Source organism: Pteronotus mesoamericanus, unplaced genomic scaffold, assembly GCF_021234165.1.
Source record: "Pteronotus mesoamericanus isolate MK-2021 breed Mesoamerican mustached bat unplaced genomic scaffold, CSHL_Meso_final scaffold_167, whole genome shotgun sequence".
NCBI classification, from domain to species: Eukaryota; Metazoa; Chordata; class Mammalia; order Chiroptera; family Mormoopidae; genus Pteronotus; species Pteronotus mesoamericanus.
In genome coordinates, this window is record NW_026555308.1 from 42138458 (window position 1) to 42164159 (window position 25702).

Consider the following 25702-nt stretch of genomic DNA (forward strand, 5'->3'; position numbering starts at 1 on the left):
ATCCCCATTTTAGGGGGTTCTTTTTCCTTCTTGTTTTCTGATTGGTTGTTTTTTGCTTCCTTATCTTCCAAATTCTTGATTTGATTCTTGGCTTCATCCACTCTATCGTTTACCTGTAAATTGTTCTTTATTTTAATTAGTGTACCCTTCATTTCTGACTGGATCTTTTTTATGGTGCTGAGGTCCTTTTAACCAGTGTTTTGAACTCTACATCCTTTTAACATCCTTTGAACTCTACATCTGATAGATTGCTTATCTCCATTTCATTTAGTTCTTTTTCTGGAGTTTTTATCTGTTCTTTCATTTGGGTTGTTTCTTTGTCTCCTGATTTTGGCAACCTCTCTGTGTTTGTTTCTATGTATTAGGTAGAGCTACTTTGACTTCGTGTCTTAAAAGTGTGGCCTAATGTAGTGGTTGTCCTATAGGGTCCAGTGGCACAGCCTTCACTATCACCCTAGCTAGGTACTTGAGGTGCACCCTTTGTGTGAGCTGAATACACCCTCCTCTTGTAGTTAAGCCTTGGTTGCTGTTAGCACATCAATGGGATGGATTTACCCAGGACAGTCGCTGCAAAGATTGGCTGTGACCACTTACCACCAACCTCCACCCACCGTGGAGGATCAGCTATGCAGGGCAGAGTGGTGGTGCTCCAGTGTGGTCTGTAGCTGTCCACTGGGTGCGCTGGCCCTGGGGTTTCCCAGGTGGTGAAGGCCAAGGTCATTCCCTACCTGTGTTTTGCCCAGGGCCACCCTGCATGAGCTATAAAGAAATCTGAGATGACTGCTACTTGTACTACTTGGAGATTCCCAGGCAAAGCCAAGCAGTGAATCTAAGCTGGCTGCTGCTAGTGAGCCTGGGGGCAACAACTGAGGCCAGCTGTTGCTTGTATGAGAAAATTTAGGAGGTTGTGCAGCATGAGTCAAGATCAGCCATTTATATGGAAAAGCAGCTTGGGTAGGCCCTTTAGTTGGGTCTCTGGGACAGAGTCTCTGAGGATCTCCATGATGAGTCAAACAGTGTTAGCCAGGTTGATGGAGTCAGATACAGCACCAGCTTGCTGGCTCTGTTGGGGGAGGGTTTAGAAAAGAAGTGGCCTCTTCTCCCCTTAATGCCAGACACTTCAGTTCCTCCCTGTATTCTTTTGGTGCCTTTCAAGCTGGTACCTCAGTGATGGAGCTCAGAGGGAGAGTCTGATTAGGTGAGTCCTTGTGTGGGTTCTTTAAGAGGAACTGCTTGGGGCTCCAGGAGTTTCTTCCACTGACTCAATCCCTGCTGGTTTTTGCAGCCAGAAGTTGTGGGGACTTATCTTTCTGGCACTGGAACCCTGGGCTGGGGGACCTGGTATAGGGCTGGGACTCCTGGCTCCTGAGATATCCCTCCCAAATTTTTATCCACCACACGTGGTTGTAGGACCAGCCCATTCTGTGTCTGCGCCCCTCCTACCACCCTGGATGGCTGTGATTTCTTTAATTCCATAGTTGTCAGACTTCCGGTCAACTCTGTTTCTGATGGTTCTGAGTGATGGTTGTTCTATATTTTAGTTGTAATTTTGATGTGGTTCTGTGAAGAGGTGAGCCATGTCTGCCTATGCTGCCATCTTGACTGGAAGTACTGCCATTTTTCTCCATTATGAATTTCTCTGTAAAAATCATATAGACTATTATTCTCCCTAAGGATATCATTCTTTTCCCCAATTTTATAACTCCTCAGGTTGTCATGCGTGAAATGGGAACTCTTTAAATGTACTGACCCATAGGGAATGTCAGTCACATGGTATTCTGAGGTGTGCTCTTAGGGCTGGTGTGGAGAGGGGGGAGGGGAAGAATGGGAAACATTTGAATTCTGGATTATGAATTTAGGGACTCATTGCTTGCCCCTGTGGACAAAACTATAATTTATCACTGAGACTAATGCATATTCTACTATGTCATAGATGTGAATAGGAGAGGGGATGGACAAGCAAATGTTTTAAATGTGGTCTTTGGTTCTGTCACTCTCCTTCTTACTTATAGATTAGCACTTTGTAAACATTTCTCTAATTGCTACCATTTTTAAAACACCCCTTAAAAACTTAGACAAACACCTGTAGTTTAAATAATTTTAAGTTTAAATGATTGTTAAGCTTTGGTTTAAATAATTATTAAGCTTTACCACCTGGTTTGTTGCTTGCATACAATATGTACAGTGAGCTGGGAAATTCTGTTGTTAATACACTACAGGTCATGACTAGAGTCAGGATTCTTTTAATACAGAGTAGAATTAATTAGAATAAATGTGGTCCACAAACATGCGTTATGTTAGGGTGCATCTGTAAGAATATTTTAGAATGGATTCTAAATGCTTAGGAGAAAAGGAGAGCCACCACCCGTGTCCTGTCATTATGACCAGTTATCAGCATGGGTTGAAGGGGACACTACACCTAGACTAATCACAGAGCTTTAGATGCTGGCCAGAGACCTGCTTCAGGGTTCCTTTTCCACCAATTTGTAGTAGCAGGATAATACAAACTCGTTCCATTTTCAACTCTCAAAATAATAGCTATTTTAACTATTAATTTTAAACACTCAATTTTGTTTCAATATTAAATGAATGGTTTCAATCCAGATTCACAGAACACGGGGTTTCTTTTCTCAAATTCCAGGATCAGTATGTGACATGATATTTAAGTTGAAAAAATTAAATTTTGCTACAAACCTTCTAATAGGTTTTTTCTTCAAAAATTCTTATTTGAAGAGTTCTATGTTGTACGTGACTCCTAGCATAATGTAATTAAAGATATTTGTAAAACTGTAATTGAACTTTTGAAAACAGGGCAGAAGTCTTAGGTGATCTTTTGTAAAAGCAAAGTATCTTACAGTTTTCTTTTTTGTCTAAAAGATACTTTCTGTTTACTTTTAATCATGTGTTCTCTCTCAGTTACTGCCTCTTGAGTAAGCAAAGTATATTTGCAGTATCTATCCATAGTAACTTTTCTCTGTTGTGTTGGGAGGAAACCTGATGCTCATGGCCTTTCATCAGGTTTAGGACAGTTTTCATCCAGTGATTGATTATCTTGTTTCATATGAATACCATTTCCTGTTGTCTGTGAAATAGCATTTGGTCAGGCTTGTGCAGTAAAATCGATATATGTTATTTGCTGTTTGTAATCTGCCCTGTGTGTCTTTAATGTTCATAGGTGCTTGTAGCGTATTTAATATAATATCAAGTGGCAGGAATATAAATAGGGTATTACATTTGTTTTGAGCTTTTTTCATAATAAATATAAAATCTTGCATTTTGAAATATTTGAAAAGAGCATGAGAACAAAATAAATGATATGAAGATTATTTCTGCACTAGTTTATTTCAGTTTGTAGTGGTCATACAGAATATTGGTTCTGCTACCATTTTTTGGTAGGTGATGGCAGACAGTGAGATATGAATCTTTGATATGTTAGAAGGTAGTCAGACTTTTCTTTCAACTACTAAAGATTTTGTAATCACCTGAGGCCTTCATTTTTATTCTTAGCATGTGAAAATTAGTTTTTAAGGTTGTAATACAATATGATGGTTGCAGGTGATGTTTCATTTTTGCTTTTATCCTTCCTTTTTTCTCAGTTTATTCAAATGTTATGTTAAGGCCAAATGACATGGAATTAGATTTTTAAATTTCATAATAAACTGTATCAATCATAATTGCATTCTGTCAATGTTTTAAGTTTTCTTTTGTAGCTATGAAAGTCCTTATCAATTTTTATCATAATTTTTTAAATATACAAGAGAACCTTTATTCAGTTATTCTGAGTAACTTTGAAATGTTTGTCATTACATTAAAACAATATTTTATAAAAATACATTTTAAAGAAAATATGCCTTTCCTATAACTAATGTAACCTTCAATAGTGAATTATGTGAAGTAAAATTGTATAAAATTTCCTGACATTTTATGAAGATACCTACAAATAAGCCAGACAGCAAATAAAATATCTGAAGGACAGAGATGGATACTCAGTTATTTTTTGATGGATTATACACATAGGTATCAAATTACTTGATCCTTACTTCCTAGAAAAGGTTAATGACTCTTTTTGCTTTTACCCTTTTACTTAACTGTTATTTATAAAGATTAAAACAGGGACTGCACTGAAGGATGCATGTGCCTATGTGTCACTGTGACTGTACAGGTTTTTCTGATATTATAGGGAACTGAGCTACAAAACAGTGTTGTTAATCATTATTTTTAAAGTTCATTCAATTCTGTACTACATGTTCGACTAAGGCTATTAGAGCAGAATGCACCATTTGAAAACCTTTTAACTGAAACCAGAAAAGACTATAGATCTTGCATATCTATACTGATGTTATTTAAATGGCCTGTATGTAGGCAATAATTTATTTAAAATATTAAGAACAACCCATTTTAAATTAAAAGATTTTAAAGTTCTTAGTTGTCCAGATTTTTCTTTCTGTACTCAATGTTACAGACTTTTAAAGCAAATTTTTATGTTAAATAGAATTTCACAAAAAAAAACTTCCAGTGTTATCAAACCTCATATTAATAATTGAGCCATAAGCAATATTACCATCCACCTATAATGACCATCTATCTATACTCTACAGAGTTGTTATAATCAGTTTTATATATTATTATATAAATGACATGTTCATTATATAGCATGTTTACTAGTCCTTTATTACCAAATGTAACATCACTCTTATAGGAGTATCTCTTTTTTCATCACTTTGGTTTTTAAAGATACACTAGTCATAAGTGTATTTAATTAAAGTCATTTAGGTATTAGAGCACTTGAGTTTAAAGCAGGAATATAATACCTTTTCCTGAAGCACCTTGAAAGGGGCTTGTTGAAAGAAGAGAGCTGTGGCATTCATCAAATGCTGACCTCTTCTTGTTATAGTCTTGGCCAAACTCTTGCTAATTTAACTTGAAATGCATTAGTGTAACTCACCACTTTTTTGTGTGTTTCAGGTGTGTGGAGGTCATTGCAAAGGAAGGACAAAACCTGAAAGAGCTGTATTTGGTGTCCTGTAAAATCACAGATTATGGTATGTAATGAGCCATTGTTCTAATCCTTTTTAAGAATAAAAAGTTACAAAATTTTGGAAAGGTTTTAAAAAGAAATCAATATCTCATAAAGACTTTATATCTTTATTTGCGGCTAACTCCGATCATACCAAAAAAAAAAATTAAGAAATAATGAGACTAAACCAGAGTTATGTACCTTTATATTAGTTTATTGCCACATGCAATCACACACACATGTGCACACATACTCACATGGGATTAAAGAGTGGGGCTAAAAGATCTAAACAATGAAAATAAATATCAAGATAATTAAATATTTGCTATAAATAAATATAACCAAAAATTATTACATTGAGTTGATATGCTTAATTTAATGTCACATCAAACGTATTCCCGCTGATATTCCAAATGACAAACTTCTTAATGCTTTAAATTTTTTAAAACATTGGAAACATGATGTTCAGATATAAAGGAAAGGGTATACTTTTGTATGCAACATTTTAAATTATCTCAATTTTCAATATCCTTTTAAGGTAGAGAAAAAACATGTTTTATAGAAACATGACAGGTATGAAATAAAGAAGAATAACCTATTATTTCCTTTTTTATTTATGTTTATATTTTTCTTATTAATTTGTGTATTTAATTTAAATGTAGCGTTTTAGCCAGATATTTGGCTTTCTGGAGACTTAAATGGTTTCCTTTTCTCTTTTCTGATATTTTAATTTGTTCATTTATGTTTGAGAAAATGCCTTTTACCTTGAGGGAAACTAATAATCTGTTGTTTTTATTATTAACTATGACTCCAGTCCTAGGATGTTATGTTGACCATCTGCCCTGAGTAGGAGGGTTGTATTTTATCAGCTACTAAATTCATCCTTTGGAAAAAATCTATTAAAGCTGTAATTTAAAAAAAAACATTAAAAAGATTTGGCTTAAAAACAACCCTGATATCTTTTAAGAGTTAATTTTTTGAGAATGGTAAATGTGTCTTACACAAATTTATCCATAATATTTCTGGGTTGTTGTTTTTTTCTTAACCATGCCATGCAAAAGGAATGTTTTGGTATGTTTTTCTTGTAGTTAGTTTTCTGGTTTGGCTTATTGGATTACCATTTAGATATAGTAACTCTGAAGCCTCCAATATCTCCTTATTTTCTAGGTGTTAGAGGATTTTCTTTTCCAAATACAAGACATAACTTAGTACCTGTAGATTTGTTAATTAACACAGTCATTCATTCCAAACTCTTTACTTGTCATTCAAGGTCCTTTCCCACTGTTCCTCTCTCTGCCCCTCCAACTTAATTTTATATTTCTTCTGTTTACCTATTCACTGCCAGTGTCAGATTGCTAATAGCCCAGACAGCTATGGAGTAAGCTCCTTAGAAAGACTCCTTTGAGGTCCTCCAGCAGAAAATGTTCCTGAAATTACACTCTGTTCCAGCACCTGTTAAGTTAGCTAACGCAAAGAAATGTTCCAGAAGATAAGGAGAGGAGAAATATCTTTGCACCAGAGACAGATCACGATTCAAGTTCTGTCTTTTGGGTTTTTGTTTTGGCCTTCACATCTAAGAGGCTCAGTTTCCTTTTTTGTAAAATGGGGGATTAATGTTTGACTTCATGCCCCTGTATGTATCAGGCATTCAGTTTAATGAATTAGCACAGTATATTCTACTGATAAATGTTGCTTTCCTACAGAAGGGGGATGGAGAAGAGAGTCACATAAAATTTTTCTATTGCCTTTCCTTTTGTAGGTCTTGAAAGAGGTTTTTGTCTTGTTGTTGTTACTGTTTATTGTTAATGATGGTCTTATGTTCTGGTGTCTTGAGATGTTTGTATTTCTTCTGGTGAGTTTAAACTATGTTAAAACCTCATACTTTACATTTATTTATATCTTTGAATTATTTAGGTCAGTGGTTCTCAACCCTTTCTGTACATTAGAGTCACTTGGGCAATTTCGAAAGCTGGCCCATGTCTGAGCTTTACTCAAGAATCAGAGTATCTAGGAGGTAGGGGCCCAGGCAACAGTTTTGTAAAGCCTGCCTTAGTGATGTTAATGTCAGCCAAAGTTGAGATCAGGGAGAGGAACCAAAAATGAACACTTTGGGGACTTACCCCCATGGTGACAAGAAATCTATTATGATTTTTCTCATACCTCAGTCTTTCCAACTTTTGTCCCACGTTGTCTCTTCCTTCTTTCCTGAGGTTTTAGGCATTCAAAGGGTTTGTGGTGAAAGTCCTTGTGCATTTTTTGGTTATGTTTTTCAAAATGTTGGGGCACAATTGAGTATGAAGGAAAAAGGTCTAGAGTTTGTGACACTGTAATATAATTGCTATTTGATTATAAAATTTAAATAAATGGCTGAAAGCTTGTTCAGCCTCTCTCTCTCTCTCTCTCTCTCTCTCTCTCTCTCTCTCTCTCTCCCCCCCCCCCATGCCAATAACACATGAATAATTTCTGTTGAAAAGACAGCAGAAAGGATTATTCATTGTAACCAGAGAGACAGGATGTTATTGAGGTACTGCTCTGCTAGGGCAGGCAAGCCTGTGATCCTTTACACTGTGTTAATTACAAATTTTAAGAAGGAAAAACTCATTCCTTGTTTTTTCTTTAACTGGATAAATAGAGACGTATTCTGTATAACTTTATTGGGGCTACTTAGAAATTGTAAAATTTGATGTTACCTGATACTGGGAGAATGGCATCATTTAAGAGACTACTCCCTAATTCTGCTTCCTGTTGCTTTACTCATATTCCAGCTAGTCAGTCTCCTCCCCTCTCTCCATGGTGCACATTTGTATATGCTTTCATTACAGTACACTGAGACTTGAAGTTTTTTGCAGGATATATTAATTTAGAAACAGCAGCTTGCCTGGCATATCATTTGTAATTTTTGTCAAGATTCTCACAGATGTTGAATGTGATATTATAATACTTAGCAACACCTGGCCAGGCTTTTATGAAGTTATGTTTATTTTAATTTATATTTGATATAGTTGTCATGAAGAAACCTATCATTCCAATAGGCTTCTTATTCCCAAAATTGAACATAGATCTTTATGGTAAGGGACAACAATTACAAACAAATCACTAAGTAGGCACAGCTAAAGGGAAAATACAGTCTTGGAAAATTGTTCCCTGAAGAGAAATCTGATATTGTCACTGTTCTATCACTGAACAAACATGTTACAGACAATACTGTGGGAAAAACTTAAACTTAAGAGTTAGAGATCAGGTTAGAATTTCAACTTTGCCTCTTCTTTCCTTTGTGACCTTGAGCAAGTCACTTAACCTCCTACTTTTGTCATCTGTTAAGCACATGATAATACCCGCATCAAAGGTAGTGAAAATGAATATAAAACATCTGTGTCATTCCTGGTGACATGTGGATGCTCATACCAGTGGGCAGTTCTTAGAATAAAATCATCTGCTTTTTAAGAAGAATCAGCCCTCCTCCTCCTGCTTCTCCTCTAAGTGTGGCTTTTCTGTTTGTGGGAACCATTACTTACAGACTTGACCTATGTTGGTCTATCCCTGCCTCACTGACTTCTGTACCTAGGCTCTCTAACACAGGTTCTTATCAGTAGAGCATAATGAGAAAGTTACAGCAAAAAGTTTAAAATCTTCAATTTGCAGTGTTAGGTTTCGGCCCCATCTCCTGTCTACGTCACCTTCATTTTTGTTTGGGTCACTTTCCCTCGGCTCCCCTTGTGCTTCCTTTGTTCCTATAATAATGTGTCAGCTGACAGCTTCCAACCTACCTTTCCACTCACCTTGAAACATTTTCCTGCTGAAAATTCTCCTCCTTTGGAAAAGTGTATTTTTAGGATTCAAAGGAAGACAAGGATTGGAAATCAACCTGGAGTAGCCAAGCCTATGGCAGTCAGAACCAGTCTTTCTCTTGGGCTGCAGGGCACAGGTGTGGGGTGTAATAAATGGAATGGAAGAATAAAGTGTTATCTCTGTTAGAGGTCTCCATAGTGAATTTTACCAGTGTGACCCCGTGTCAGGGGGCAGATGTAAAAGGATCCAGGTGTCTCTCTGTCTCGTTACTACATTTCTTTTGATTTTAGTACCCCTGGAGGCCCTAGAAATAAATGCTAGAGCACATCTTTTGTCTTTCCTTCTCAAGCTGTCAAATAACCTTTAATTAAAGAGGACTGTAAACACTCTACTACTGACATGGTGTTTGGGGCCTGCAGGGTCACTGAGGACCCATAGGCTCAGCCGGTGCTGCCCCTCCTGTGCCTCTGTCACTCCCACAGGCCCTGGGGCTGCTCCCTGCACATCTTTGGTTCACCCATATTCCGCTTGGTCCAAGCGCTCTTCTGCCTGATCTGGGGCTTTTAAACCTTACCCAAAAGCTTGGATTGCTCTGGGCTAAAGGTCTCCGAAGTCAGTGAGGTCACTGTTCCTATGGTTATCATTTCAGATGTCACTGCAATTGTCCTGCCATGTGATGGACAAGATATATATTCATTCTGTCAACAAATATTGATTCTGCATCTACCATAGGGTGGGTTCTGTGGTAGATACAGGGCATGTATAGTTTAGGCATTCCTGGAGCTTTATTCTGGTGGGATCGTGAGGACCAGCGCTTATCTAAAAAAGAAAGGAAAGAAGGGAGGGAGGGAGGGAGGGAGGAAAAAGTAATGCATCTCCTTCTAGACAAGAAGACTGGCAGGGAGTGGCCTGCTGACATTAATCTTTGCTTTCGTGTAACCCATGCCTCACCCCAGCCTTACTGACCTTCTAGAGTTATTGAAAGATTAATAGGTTGTGCATTCCCAACTTCTTTGGATACCAGACCTCTTTAGCTGTTAGTTAACCCAAAATTGGGACCCAGGGTGTGTTATCAAAGCAAGCACACTGGAGAAACAGAAGAGAGCTCGGCAAGCATTCTGGCTACACCAGTGTCAGGAGTGCTTTAGCTTTTCCTGACAAACCAACACGGACACATTATTCAGGAAAAAAAATTGTACCAAAAATAATTTTGCTCTTTATTATATCATCTTATTTTTTAATATCATAGGTATGCATTACATACAGTGATCTTCCATTTAAAATTAAACTTCTCTTTAAAGGGAAAAGGACTTACTCCCTTTTATGTTTTGTTTCATTTTCAAGTTGTATTTCAAAGATTGCTGGGTAAGATTCAACTCCTTTTGTCAGCAGAAATAACTCTAATAGTTATAAAGTGACAGAAAAGTACTTTAGAAAATACATTTGCAAATCAAAAAGAATATCTTATTGTTTACTGTTGATTATTCACATTTTCTCCATTCTATCATTTAAATATAGATAGCTTATATTGTTTCTAACAAAATAGTACTAAATCACTAAATCTATTATTTCAAATTTCTCTTTTTTATATGTCCATCTTAAAAGTTATTTCTCTTCACTCCTGTTTCTTTATTTTATTCCTGGTGTTCCTCACTACTGAATTTATATCAAATTTATGTGTCTACTGTTGTTCTTAGCAAGTATTATGCTTTTTTTCCCCCTTTCTTCTCAGTACTGGTCATGATTTTTCACCAAAAATTTGAATGATAAGTTTTTTTAAATGCTTTTCTTTGCTTAACAACAAAGAAATTGTGACTTTCTTCTCTATGTCCTATGACATCCTAAAAGTGCAGCTATATAACCTTGAAATAAAAGACTGAACAAGAGCAGTGTTTATCAATGTGTTTTTCCATAATAAACTACAGATCTCAAATCTATTGAAAAAGACTTCTTAAGACATTTCTTCAAGAAAATATTCCTGTAACCCATTTAAAAGCCAATGCTTGCTTTATATATAATAGTTTTTTTAAATTAAGAAACTTTGTAACTTATATGTAAAAGACAAATGGAGCAATTACTATGTGCTTGCCCCTAAACTTTCTTAAACCTCCAAATATGTTGTTGCTCCAAATCAGTTTATTAATTTTTATAACAAAATACTAAATTTCCATATTTAACTGAATTATTAACAAATATTAACTTTCAACTTTACTTTCCTCAATAATTTTAGCACTTCTAAAATATGTTTCATTTTAATTTTAATTAGCTGTTTTAACATTAATCTTGTGGAGTCCTTTTATAGATAAAATAATTTGTTTCAATCACATAGTCATTTTTCACACAGTTCCTATCTTTAACCCTCATTGCTTAGCTCCCTTGAGTATGCAGATTAAGCATTTGTTTTCCTTGTACTATGCTGTGGTATCAATAGAATCATAATTTATCGTCATCAGTATTATATCACTGATAAGTAGAGCTAAAGTGGACTGCAGTCAACACCAAGGAAATTTCAATTATGCTAGATTTCTAATATTCCACACAAGAAACAACTTCATAATGTTTAAAAACTTCTTGAAAATAGATGTCTGTAGTAGTAGTGAGTTCTCTATTGCAGGAGATAATCAGACTGAGATAATCTCTTGAGGAGGATGTGGAAAGATGGAAGCTTTGGGCAAGGAATTGATCCGTATGATGTTTAAAATTTTTCTAACCCTGGCGTTTATTCTGTACTGTTTTTTTTTGTTTGTTTGTTTCATTTGGCAAACGTTTGTCATCTGTGTGCTGGCTGGGTGCTATGGAGAATGCAGAGATGGTTGAGAAGTGCATACTCTTTATGTTGAGAAGTAGGATATAAGCACTGAAAGTCTTGCCTAACATATTAAGCATTATGATGATATCAAACTTTAAAACAGTCTGATAAGATGTAGGAGCTCAGGGTGACTGGGTCATCAGAGTGAAATCGTTGGGGAAGGATTTGTGGTGTAGGTGGAATGGGAGGACAGAGATGAGAAGGCAGTGCATTTGAGGTAGTACTACCCCAGGAAAGGCTCAGAGCAAGAACAGGTGTCAGAAAGGATGAGTTTGTATGCATTGGTTATTCTAAAGAAAGAACTGAAATCAGCCAAAGTGATTACATACACACATGGACAAATTTTGAAGAAACTTTATGAAAATATTCTAGTTGAAAATTCAGGGTAAGTTCCAACTTTCATCTATACTTTTCCTGTCGTATTCAACATTCCCATGGTAACAGCTTCACTTAACATGTATAAAAGGAAACACCACTTTGGGTTTTAACCACTAATTAAGTATCCAGTTCAATTGAAAGAAGTCAATATGAACTTTAAAAAAGTAATCATAATGATAGAATAATGAACATTTATTGGGCATTTTCTTTGTGCATTATTCACTTAGTTCCCTAAATGCCCCAATATTAGTATTCAAGCTTACAAGTGTGGAAACTGAGGCCCAGAAAGGCTCAGGTTCATGTAGTTTGTGAGTAATGGTATGATATGGATTCATATTAAGCCATTTTCTTGCACTGTCACTCCTAGGCTAGTGGTGTGCTTAAGCTGATTATTAGAAAACTTTGTAGCATTTTCCCAGTTGTCAGAGCTTAAAAATACATCAATTTTATACTACCAGGTTTGGCCATCTGAGTAAAAACAAAACAAAACAATGTCACAAAGTAGCTACCCTATGAGATCTAATTATGTAGTTATAGGACCTAATAGATTTAATGTGCTTATTCACATAAATTTGTTATTCCGACAACAAATATTAGCTGCATGCTATGATTAAACAGCCTCTAGCCAAAGGTAAAGACTCTTGTTGATGTTCACTGTGTATTTATGTATTCAACAAATGTTCTTTTAATAATTTCAAAAACTGTATGTAATTCTTCATGAGTTAAAAATTTTTCTTACATTCCCTTTTTAAATTATTACCAAAAACTTATGAAGGAAGAAGAAATATTATTACTCTTTAATAGATGAGAAATTTGAGCCCAGACAGGTTTTAATTAATTAGCAAACCTGGAACTAAAATCTCCCCACTGTAAATCATTTACTGCATTATGTGCAAATAACTTCTCAAATTTCTCTTTTCATATAGAGATGGTTTCTTCATTTAAATGATCATTTAAAAAGCATTTTAACCAATACTAAATGACAAAATCTCATAGCAGTTTTTTAAAAGTACAGATATTTCTAGATATACAATTGTAAACATGAACAATTGTTTTCTTAAATTCACCTTCCTTAAATCTGGGTTCTGAAGTTCGTGGGGCCTGTGTCATCATCTGCCTTGGTTGCTTGTTACTGTTCTTCCCTTAGAAGAGCCTCTTCCAAGAACGTTTTCTGCACTCTGGCTGGTGTGACTCAGTGGACTGAGTGCCTGCCTGTTCGATTCCAAGTCAAGGCATGTGCCTGAGTTGTGGGCCTGGTCCCCAGTTGATGATGTGCGAGAGGCAACCAATTGATTTATTTCTCGCACATCCACTTTTCTCTTTATGGCTTTCTCTCTCTCTCCCCCTCTCTCTAAAAGATAAATACATTTTTAAAAATCTTTTTTTAAAAAATAAGGATGTTCTCTGCAAAGTCAAAATTGAATCTCTCTTCAGTGTATCTTTGCTCTGCCTCTGTGTTCTGTAACTTTAGTGCTCCTCATTTTCTGAGGTTATCATGAAAAATAGGAGGAGAAAGAGAGGAAAAAGCCAAGAGCTGCATCCCTCCCTTCTGAAGCATCAGTCCATTTCCTCCACTTACAAGTGCTCTCCCAGGGTTTTGCCTTCTCTTTGAGGTAATTTTGCTGTTCCTAGCTGATGATTGACTAAATCCTCTGCATTATTTACTACTTAACTAGCCTACTTAACACAATTGGCATCTGATTTATTTTGAAAAAAACAACAAAAACAAATAAACATCTGCCAAGTTTTCCATTAGAAAGTAATAGAAACACTCACAGCAGAACATAAATTAAACATTAAAATAATAGATTCTACTCTATGTCTATCACTAATTAGGCTCACTTCATTATATACACTAACACTGATTGATAGGATAAACCATTAACAAAAGGTGTTTCTCTTTTCATTTATTAGCAGGACTTCCTTATATTAAAAACAGCTTTTCTTTATCATCCTTTTGGCTTACCTGAGTTTAATTTATATAGGAATGGAAAGAAGAGTATGTGATTTTTTCTCTTTACTTACCAGTTTTTAAAATATTGATTTGGTTTCCATCATCTGCCAAAGATGAGCAATGAGGAGTTATTGCTGTTTTCTTTAATTATCATCATAAACTCAACAATCCATTGTAGTCGTTTTTCTTATTGATAACTCAACTCTCCTATCTTTGGTAGTAGAAGCTTCTTCAGGTTGTTTCCCCCACTTTTTGACGGACTGATTCTGTCAAGATACACCATGCTTATCTTACGCATTTCCTGCTCATCACATAGCATCAGCCATTTGGGGTTTGTTTTTTTTTTTTTTTAAGAACTCTGGTTCTTTGAGTGAAAAAGGCTTTTATTGGAGCGAGTAGTTTCATCTCTAAATTCTGTGCTGCACGCTGAATCGTGTATTTCCTGCCCTTTATTCCTCTAGCTTAAAGCCTGTTCTAGATCTCCTCACAAGTGCAAGCTCCCATAACAGCTCTGCAACCTCAGCCCAGGTTTTAAAGCATCCTCATTTAGGGATTCCCAACACAGTAGAAACATCTAGCTCTTTTCCCCAATACTCTCTTAATTCTACCCATGTTTTCTGCTTTGGGGGAAGTTAGGGGTGGGACATGGGAAGGAGTAGTTTTACATTTTAGCTACTTCATCAACTCTCTGGAGATTTCCTTCTGATTTTGTTCATCCCATATTTTCTGCATTTGTTTTAAGTAAGTGCTAAAATTGGACATCTTGGGACCATTTGGAAATAAGTAGAAAAGTGTTCAAAATATATGGTCTTACATAATCTCATTCAGAGCTTTCAAACTTCCTTGTATTACAGTGAAAAATAGCTTTTGCATGTAATATGCTTGGTGAATTCTCACTAAATTGATTTCATCACTTACTAGAATGACCAGCAGTTTGAAAAACACTGCTGTGGTTCAGGTTCTCCTTCAGTGTTTAGGTAGGAACTGGATCTGTCAGTCAGCAACCTGCTGAGCAGTAGACAGCTGATGGATTTTCTTGGTGCAAAATGGACACTGTTCTTCTCAAGGTAGAAGGTGCCAACCTTCCCAAGTTTACGAAGTCCCATATGTGGATCTTATTACCTATGAAACAAGGGGCTAATATTCTTTCCATCTTATATTTTGGGGAATAAGAGAATTGAACAGATTCTCTTGATGATTTTACTTTAGGATAGATATTAAGTGGAACTTTCTCCTGAGGCAAAAAGGTTGTTTTGTTAATTTAATTTCCTAATTAAGTAAATCAAACTTACTTTTAACTTTAATATTGAGCTATTCATTTTAATCCCTCTCTTAAAACATTCCCTTGGGTTTGTAAGACTGAATCACCTAGAATTCATCTGTCAAATGTGTTTCTTTTCTTGGGTTTATCTGCATGACATTAAGTAAATAGTTTGAACTTTTCAACTCCTCCGACAATTGTGTGAGTTGACGCGGCTGATCCAGCCTGTATGCCTCTGTCTGCAGCGTGTACCGATGCCTGAGAGCAACATGTCTTTCACTGAGGAGGATCATGATGGGCAGAGAAAAGGAGGTTTTAAAAATTAGAAGTAAGGAATAAACAAGAAAATTCTTTCTGTCTTTAGGGAGTTATAGTACTTTTCTATTTGTTATTATATAGCCTTTTAAAATGAATGCCCTTCAAGTGAATATAATATAAATATCACTTGCCAAGATATTTTTATAGGATAAATAATTCTTAGGAGCAGAAAAAATGATGGAGAAAACTACCTAAGTACTGTTTGACTTTTGCTACTTATATAGCATGTTTTAAATGATCTCTTTATTAGGTAAAATTTTCCATTTTATTCCCTTCCTGCTATCTCTTTCCTCACATATGGCTCTACGATCTTCTCCAAGAAAGCAGGTTTGCTTTGAAGATATTTTATTTCCTCTCATAAAGGATTCTTATGCCCTTTTAGATTTAAAATCACAATAATATTCTAGTAGGATCCAGCCCCTTTTCTGCCCTCTTTGTGTTTGAGAATATCTCCAATGTCTGCCCCGGAAAGTCTGATGCGATTTGAAGTCAGAGATGCTTCTCTGGTGCACTGAGGGCAAGAGTCGTGCGGGAAGCGACTTGGGACTGAGCCAGCCCATCCAGAATGACACTCCCTGAACGTGCTTAAGAAGTATATACTTGAAATTTTCAGTCATTCATATCCTTTAGTAAGCAAAAGCTCCTTTTAACTGAATGACAATAATAGGGGGGACCCAGGAAAAATAAATTCATTTATAAAAAATTGTGTGTTTATTCTATATGTTTAAACTTTAGTCACGCTCAAAGTACTCCCCATTTGATGCAATACACCTATCGAGACATTTTTTCCACTGCTCAAAACAGTCTTTGAACTCATTGATTTTGGTGCCTTTTAGTGCTTGTGCAGTGTTTTGTTTCACCTCTTCGATATTGATAAAGCATTTCCTTTTGAGGACATTTTTTTTATCCAGGGAAACAAACAGGAAAGTCGCTCAAGTCCAGATGAGGTAAACAGGGAGGATGGGGCATGGGGTCACGTTGTTTTTGGTCAAAAACTGCTGAACACTCAATGCCATGTGGGCAGGTGCACTTGTAAATCACCCATCATGAAATGGGCAAATGTGTTGAAAGAGTCTTCAGAAAATAGTCACTGAAGCCAAACACAGCCTCTCACGATAATGCCACCTGGCACAGTGATACAGGTGGGTTCCTAGAGCACTCACATAGCGGGGGAAGCCTGTACTACTGGGGGCCTGCCCTCCAGAAGATAATTCCATTTTGGGGGGAAGTCTTACCATAAAACACAATACATATAAAACATAATAGTTATAATAGCATCCATGCATTATACACACACACATATATCATAATAAATAAGATTCAAGTAGATTTTGAACAGAATAAGGAACTTAACATTTCATCTCTACAAAATAAATGAAGAGTTTGAAATTCAGTCAGTCCTATTTTGTGTTGAGGCAAATGTACTTGGCTTTTTCTGAGAATCATACCTTCTGCTCTGGTTTACAAAAGAAATTGGATGAAGTCTTCTGAAGCATTGATTTTCAACTTACCATTCCAACACACCTTGCAATCAGGGCTTGCAAATGATATACTTTCTAAAAAGTTATAAATTAGAACATATTTAGTGGTTTCTTCTCACTTTGATTCTGATAAATTTTCTTTTTTTTTTTTTTTTTGAGTGGCAGAAAGAGGAGTAAGTTTAGCAAGTATGCTGAAACTTTCACATAAATTGTGGCTTCTTTGTTGTCACAGCTTTTGGTGTGTGGTATTTGCCAGGACACCATTATTATTTACATACTTGTGAAATGTATTATTATGAAGGCCAGTCCCCTACACCCCATGTGCATATTCTGCTCACATTTTTGTCATGCTCTTTTACTTCCACAGTATTTGAGGGCTAGAACAAAGTTAGGGAGTGCCACACATGTCAATAGTATTTATCACATTCGCTGGTTCTAGAGCTTCAGGCTTTTGAGGAAAATAGGACACCAAACAGCACAAGTCTGAGGCAAGACTCTCCCCTCCACACACAAAAATTATCTGCACAGTTATGCTGCCTCTCTCACGCAGCTCATTCTTCATCTCTTTGCTAGATAGACGGTTGATTTGGAATCTATTTTGCTCTCTTGGATTTATGCAAAAATACGATTTTTAACTTTTTATTCAAGCATGTGGTCTTTATTTTTAATAGCCTACATAGCATAGACTTTTAAAATAAGTATGTTGAGATACAACATTTAAATTAGACACCTACTATAATTTCTTAAGGTTTCCTGGTATATGGTAAGGCTCTGTAAGACATTTTTTTACATGCAGTGGGCTCTACAAATATTTACCTCTTTTTTTTTTCAACTTTAGGAAACCAGTTGAAAATTGTAGAATTAGACTTTGGAGCTGTGTAGCACATTTTTGGACTATTACAAATCTATCTAAATCTACAACCTGCTAGGAAAGATCGCATCCCTTCCAGCTCGTGATAATAATATATGATTTGTGTGGACTTGAGGTCTGTCTCGCAAGTGCATTTAGTATTTTCTGAACTGAGCTTCTGTTCCGTGCCAGGCTGGTTTCTAACTGTGCATGTTCAGTCCCCTGATTGACTAACTGGGAGCCAAATTATTCTCACTAACACATACTCAATTCCCAACTACTGCAGAGAAGATGGACTCCAGGGCCAAAATTGGACCCTCACTAACAAAGCTTGCTTTCTGCCACTGGTAATACTTACACAGTGAATGAAAATTCAGTGACCCATATTCTTCCATTGAGATCTTTAAAAATTTAAATTAAAACTTTGTCAACAGTAATTGTAACCATACTGAGGCAAAAAGAGCGTTCCCTGCAATCTGGCAGCACTAAATGTAATTCATAGCTATCAAAAATCCGTTTTCTCTGCATAACTTTTAAGAACACTCCTGATGTCTTGAAAATTCCATGCAATTTTCTTTAAAAGTTGGTTTGGAATGCCACTGTGCATCTTGAGGCCCCCATACAGTGAGTTAAATTACAGCAATAGCATATTTCTCAAGCACCATATAGTTGCAAATCCTTTTTCCTAAAGTACATAGTAAAGGATTTTCTCCTTGAACAGTGACGAAAGTTGAACTTTGAGGTTGTTTCAATTTAACACATGATGTGCTGCACACTTAAAAATATTTTGCTTTTTCTACTTTTTTATTTATCCCTGCTTCCCATAAAAGGAATTAAGTGTATAATGTTGATTATAAAACTGGATCTGTAATTACCATTATTCTCAAATCATCCTTTCCCCACACTGCCTATCAGTGGGTTAACCTAAATGCAGAGTGGATGCGTGTGTTCTTCCCTGCCGCGTCTCTCACTCCTTTCTAACTGTTACTGGTCTTCTCTGACTCAGTGAAGACCAGCATCACTCTCCAGCTGTTGCTCCAGCCAGAACTTAGCCTCACTATTCATTGTATCTCTCATCACATCCATTAACAAGCCAGATCAGCTCTACCCTCCAAGTATATCTCCTATTAATATCTCCACCGACAACTTCATTACCACTTAATTGTACAACCTATTTGTCTTCTTTTTACCTTAGAGTCTATTTATCACAGAGTAGCTAAAATGAACCTTCTAAAATATTCTTGAATGAATGAATAAATCAAAATGTTATAAAAATTCTCTTGTTTGTGACTTAAGCAATATGTTGTTTATCCTGGGTTACAAAAGAAATACTGAAAATTAAATATTTGGGTGTGGTGTCTACCATGGCATCTTAGGAGGTTCAACTAAACACGTGGACATGGAGCCATGATAGGCCACCCTTGGCCCAGTCCTCACAGCAGGGCGAAGAATGGGAACCTCAGCTTGTCCCAGAGCAGTGTCAGAGAGCCCGTTTCTCTCAGAAACCTTGCAGCGGTCCATGCCACAGTGCACCCAGGAGTCAGGGAAGCATCTTCTTTCGTCCACCAGAAGAAGGCTGGAATTCAAGGAGGTGACATCCACATGGCATGGGTGTGGGCATTGTCATGGCGTGGAAGCTTCTAACCACCAAGAACTAATATCTCTTGGAACAATCAATAGGTATAGCATCTAGCATCCCCAAAAGTTGCATGTCCAGTTACAAGAATGACTGCACTGAGGGACTCTAAAGAAGCAGTGTCCCCTGCCAGCATTGATAGTTCTCTCAAACTGCACAGAGGCTGTCTACCAGTTAGAGTCATTGTTACTATAAGCAATGTTGCCTAGTAACATGGTTAGTATACCATTTTAGGGGAGCACATCTAGGAAGTGAACATAAGATCATATCCTCATTCAGAAAGGGAAATGGTTTTGTTACTCTTTACCCATGTAGGATTTTTAAATCAGCTTTAAATTTGACTTTAAATTTTAAAAATATTTTCTACTTTATTAGAGGGCAGACATTTAACCAGCAGCTACACTATATTTCTAGCCTTCTCTCCACAGCAGTTTTTTAAAAATAGACATTTTATTCTAAATATTTTGATGGAGGGTGTTACCCATGTGGCAGGATGACACTGCCGTCTCCGAACCCTCTGCTCCAGCCTCTGGACCGACCTGCCCCAGCCTCACCATGAACTCTGGCACGTATGCTCAGTCCAGCACAGCCACAGGCACGATCACCTTCAGGTTTCCAATTTATTTTTGCACAAGGGAGAAAGCCTAGCTAATATCAGGCAGCAGAATCACTAAGAATATTGCTTGTGCCATATAAATCAATCTGGTCCCAAATGACATAACTAAACAGGAAAAAAAACTTTGAAAATTTGCCACTGTAGCAATTTCCTTTGCTACTGTTGGGAAGACCTGTATACTGACACCTAGTATCCCCCTAACTAGCGTCCTCTAACCAGCACAGTGTTCTTAGAAAAAAAGCTGTCAGTTTTTCAAACACCTTTTCAGGCAGGTATTTCTATTATTAAATCTCCTGGGGCTGCAGAATGAGGAATCAAGATTGGAAACTTCCTAGCTGATACAATTACTGGTGTGAAAATATTGCAAGACTGTATTATATAATGTGCTACAAATTCTATTTAGAATTATTTCCAACTGGCTTGGTTCTGAGATTATAGAAGACAGATGTTTCAGAGGTGCTAAAAAAATTGTCAGGCTTGAGAGCTGTAGGAACTGTTAGAAAAAGTTGATTCTCATGAAGCCCCTAATTTGTATAGAGGAGGAAACTGAGGCTCAGTTTCTCTCACCTCCAAATCCAGAACGAACTTTCCTCTTTCCCGGGTAGGGGGACCTTTTATCCCACAACCTAACTGTGGTACTAGCTCTCCAACCCCGGTTTCTTTGTGAGACCTGGCAGGCTTGCCATTCCTCTATAGAGTTGCAAAAGTGGTAGAAAATGTTTATCATTTAAGTGAATCATTTTATGTGATAATAGAATATTATTTCTTTTGTGTAATGATTTTAGAAATACTTTTATTAACTTCTTAGGTAAACATTTTGGACATAATACACAATTTTGTATCTAATTGTTTAAAGTAAGTAGGATAACATTGTTATTTGTCTGTTTATTTAAGAATGGGAAAAGTTGTTTTCATTAAGCAAAATGTGTGAGGCTTTTATACACAATTTTTTAAAAATATCAGATCATATTTCAGTTTACCTATGTTCTTGAGTGAATTTAGCTGGGTACACAATATGAGAAATTGCAGTTATTTTCTTTTAGTATTTTGAAAAAATCCCATTGTCATCTGGCTTCCATTGTGTTGAGAGAGCTGCCAATCATCATTATCTTTTTTTTTCTTTTACTGTTATACAGGGGTTTTTGTGTGTGTGTGTGTGATAACCCTCCTTAGATATTTTTTTATTTATCATGCTTGGAATTTGTAGAAGATTATGAGTTTGAAGACTCAGTTTTTTAATAGACTTGGGAAGGTTTCAATAATTATTTTCTCAAACATTAACTTTCCCCCATTATCTCTATTATTTTCTTATGAACATATAATTAATCAGATATTAGACCTTCTTTTGCTATGTCTGGCTCTCTTGTACTGTCTATTCATGTGCTCTAAAGAATGCTTTCTTTAGATGTGTCTTTCAGTTTACTAATTTTTCTTCAGCTCTATCTAATTTTCACTTTAAGCTGTCTGTTGCATTTTAAGTCTCAGTGATCATATTTTTAATTTCTAGAAATTTTTATTTGTTTTCATATCGTTTAAATATACACTTATTATATTTATTTCTGATACTATAAAATCTGAAGTCCTTTGGGGTTTTATTCTTTTGTTTGTTCTTTTTGTTGGCCCTCATTTTTAATTGTGGGTTGTCATTTGGACTTTGTCTTTGGGAGTCTAATGGGACCCGGGTTCATGGACATGCCTCCGGAGAGTTGGTTTTGCTTCTACCAGGAACTCTAAGGCACTACCAATGGGACATCCTTTGAGTTTATTTTTTGGGTAGATGTTTCCGAGGGCAGAAAAGAAGGGTAATTCACACCCCAAAGTTATGTGAGGAGCGGCCTGTCGCTTTAATTCTCAGAGGAGACAGTCTTCTCAACTCTGTTTTACATGGGCCATTACACTCAGGCTACCAAGACGAGCAAGTCTCCTCAAGGTAATGGGGGCATTCCTCCTTCATTTGGGGGTCCTTAAGTTGTTTTCACTTACTTAAAAAATGACTTTATTTACATATCATAAAATCCACCCATTTTATAAGTACAATTCAGTTATTTTAGTAGATTACAGAGTTGAATAATTATCACCACAGTCTAGCTTTAGAATATTTCTGTCACCCCAATAAGATTCTTTTGTCTGCTTACAGTTAATCTCTGTTCCCATATCCAACCTCAGGTGGCTACTACTATACTTTCTCTCTCTCTAGATTTGACTTTTCTGGACATTTCATATAAACTGAATCATATAAGATGTGATCTGCATCTACCTTCCTTCATTTAGCATTATGTTTTCATGATTTATCAATATTGTGGCATGTATCAATATTTCATGCCTTTTATGGTTAAATAGTATTCCATTTAATGACTTCCATATTTTATTTATCCATTTACCGGTTTATAGATATTTGAGTTGTTTCTACTTTTTTATGAATAATACTGCTATGAACAGTCTTATACAAGTCTTTGGATGGATGCAGGTTTTCATTTCTCTTGAGTGGATACTTAGGAGAATTGCTGGGCTTAATGGTAATTTTTTTCTATGTTCTTAGAAAATCTATGTATTTGAAAGAATTTTTATATTTTAAACAATTTCTACCTATTTTGTAGTAAAATGATTTTTTAGAATATCTAGAGCACAATAATATTTGAAAGAGAAGTTTGGGATTTTATCTACAAATTTGTGAGTTGAACATTTTGTCATTTGAAAATATTAACTTACAAGATAGTGATCGCGTTTGTGCATCTGTATCTTCCTTTCTCTGCCTTGGTCTCTGTCTCTCTCTGTCTCTCTCCCGCCCCCCCACCCCCGGCTCACGCGCACGCACGCACACACACATGACCTTTAACAGCACAGGAGGAAAACGCCAAGAGTCAGAAGTTTTAGCCACGAATGTTTCATTTGTTTGTAGTTTATTTTTGCTCCATTCTAGGACACAGGAGGGCTAACTCTAAGAAACTAATTCTTCCTAATTTCTCTTCTGCACTTTCAGCCTAAGAATTAGATTACAAGAAATACATTTTAATTTTCTCAAATATTCAAATATAGATTACTTAAATTCTGCTTTTATTATTATAATGGATATTACCTTAAAAAATTTGTAATGATGTCCCTGACTGGTGTGGCTCAGTAGATTGGGCATCTTTCTGCAAACCAAAAGGTCGCCAGTTCGATTCCCAGTCAGGGCATATGCCTGGGTTTCGGGCCCTGGTTGGGAATGTGCAAGAAACAATGGAAAGAAGTTTCTCTCTCTCTTTTTTTCTCCATCTCTTCCTTTCTCCCTAAAAATAAATACTAAAAATTTTGAGATGATAAAATCATTTAATTAGAAATTAAATCCATTTTGGAGACTTGGTATTGACTTGTTATGCTTTTATTAAAAACCAAAATATCCACACATACCATTTTTAGTTCTCTGTTTGGGATTTTTTCTTTTCCCTAAATTGGATCACAACTAGTAAATGGTTAGAACTGTTATATGTTAAAAAAAAAAATGCAAAACTAGCAAAGGCTATGAGGACAACATTCCAGTATTGTTAGTTGCATTGAGATCTTAGTATTTGTAGATCAGTTTAATGATTATGTGCATCAGCTATTTCATAAATTTTATGTGTCCTTAGTAAATGGAAGTAAGCACAGGTGTTTCTGATTAACTGTCACCTAAGAACACTTTGTGATTCAAGACATTGTGTTATATTCCACCTAGTAGATGATGTTACTTAACTAGCCAAATGCTTTAAAATAATTTATTGTTCTATGTTTCTCTTTGTCTTTACAACAAAATCATTTTTGTAAAATCTTTCTAAATGGATACTCATTTTGTTCATGGAAAGTTTCAGAAACATGATGTTGATTTAAATGCTTTAACCAGTCACTTATCTTTAATGCACTGAATCATCATGGAGATGCTGAGAGCAATTTAAAGTTCTGGTATATGATACTCTCTGGTGGGATTTTATTGTCTTGAAATTCCAGCATATCTCTCTTAATAGAAAGTTAAAGATAGAGTTTCAATTCATTGTATGGATTACATTAGTATAGGATATTATGAAATTTACTTTTCCATCAAGTATACATATTAAATTTTAGCAGTAATCAGATACCCATTGTCATTTCTAAAATATTGTTATTGCGCTTCTGAATGTGCCATCTAAAGAAGAAACTTGATTTTCTTGGTAGACTTTCTGAAACAAACAAACAAAAAAGGTGACTATCCTATCAATGTAAGTAGAATTCTGCCTTATAGTGCTGCTAAACGTAACCTGTCTTCATGTCCTGCACACATACTTCCCCTTACCAAGTTTAACCACTTCTTTCTTTTTCTACCCTATCCTAGTAAAGCCTTAGCAGTAAGTATATAAGAAGCTTCCAGTTAGACAACCTTATTTTTAAGGTTGCTAGGGTGATGTTTTAGTTATTGTTATTATTATTCTTATCTGCACTCAAAGTAAAAGTAAAGCCACTTTCATTTATAGACCATATCAGACACTTGAGAATCTGGAAGAGAGGGATCAATAATGCCATTTTACAGATAAGAAAACCGAGACCCAGGGAAGTCCTCTAATTTGCCCAAGGTTATTCAGGTAGAACACAAATCTAAAATATCTGATTATAAAATTCATTCCCATAACCTCTAATCCCAGGCTACCCTGATTTCTTTGGTTTGGAGGATTTCCTTGTTTCTGCCCACATTAACTTACCTTTCGTGGCCTCCTTTCTCCTTGTTCCTATTGGTAACCCATTTTTAACGTATCGATTTGCCTTGACTGTGGGATATATGAATGTACTGCAGAATGTTGACAGTTTGTGCTCAAGCACCAAAGAGCATGAATATTCACATATCCATTTATTCAATCGACCAACAAGTGTTTATTGAGTATGTGTTATGTGTAAAGAGCTCTACAAGATATTTTAGGGACTATGAAGATTTGAGACAGATTGGCCTTCTTTTGCCTATGCTCTCCTTGAGAGCAATGCCTGAGAAATATAAGAATGAAAGGAAAAATAAAAACATACCTAAAGGAATTGGAGGTGGTTGATCTCAGGAAGTTGGTTTTGGAAATGAGTAAGTATATAGCATGACACTGCTGGTTGCAGTATTTAACTTTAAAATAAACAATATACATGTGTTATTCTAATAAAAGTAAACACATTTCAAAAAGAAAACCATTCTAAGTTGTGGTAGAACAGTGGTGATATAGATCATAGTTGCAGGAAAATGCTAGATGTTTCAGAAACATGAAAATCTTGCATGGCTAGCGTCTAAGAAGATAAAGAAAAAGAACGTCATTCTTTCAACCCAAAAATATTTACTGAAGACTTAGTTCATGTCTGTCACTGTATTAGATACTAGAGACACAAAGTTGAAATAGCAAGGTTCTTCATCCTACTCCCTGTCAAACGGATCTCAGGTGGGACAATAGATCTGTGTGTACAATATAATAGGATGAGTGAGATATGGGATGATACCCATATACCAGATACCTGCTGAGTATAGATAAGGCCATACTAAGTCATCTGGGGTATCACTGAAGGCAAGGAGAGATCACCAGCAGACAAGGAGGGAGACAAGGGCCGCAGAACTGAGTGGGCTTGGCATGGCTGA

The 25702-nt window shown here is 36.1% G+C and overlaps 1 protein-coding gene across 1 annotated transcript in view; it reads left to right on the forward strand.

Moving 5' to 3' along the window:
* The window catches only part of FBXL17 (F-box and leucine rich repeat protein 17), a 470506-nt gene that overhangs the window by 312716 nt on the left and 132088 nt on the right, over nucleotides 1-25702 (forward strand). The window contains exon 7 of the mRNA XM_054589993.1: nucleotides 4966-5042. Coding sequence (XP_054445968.1) covers nucleotides 4966-5042 — 77 coding nt within the window. The remainder of the gene's footprint in view (nucleotides 1-4965; nucleotides 5043-25702) is intronic.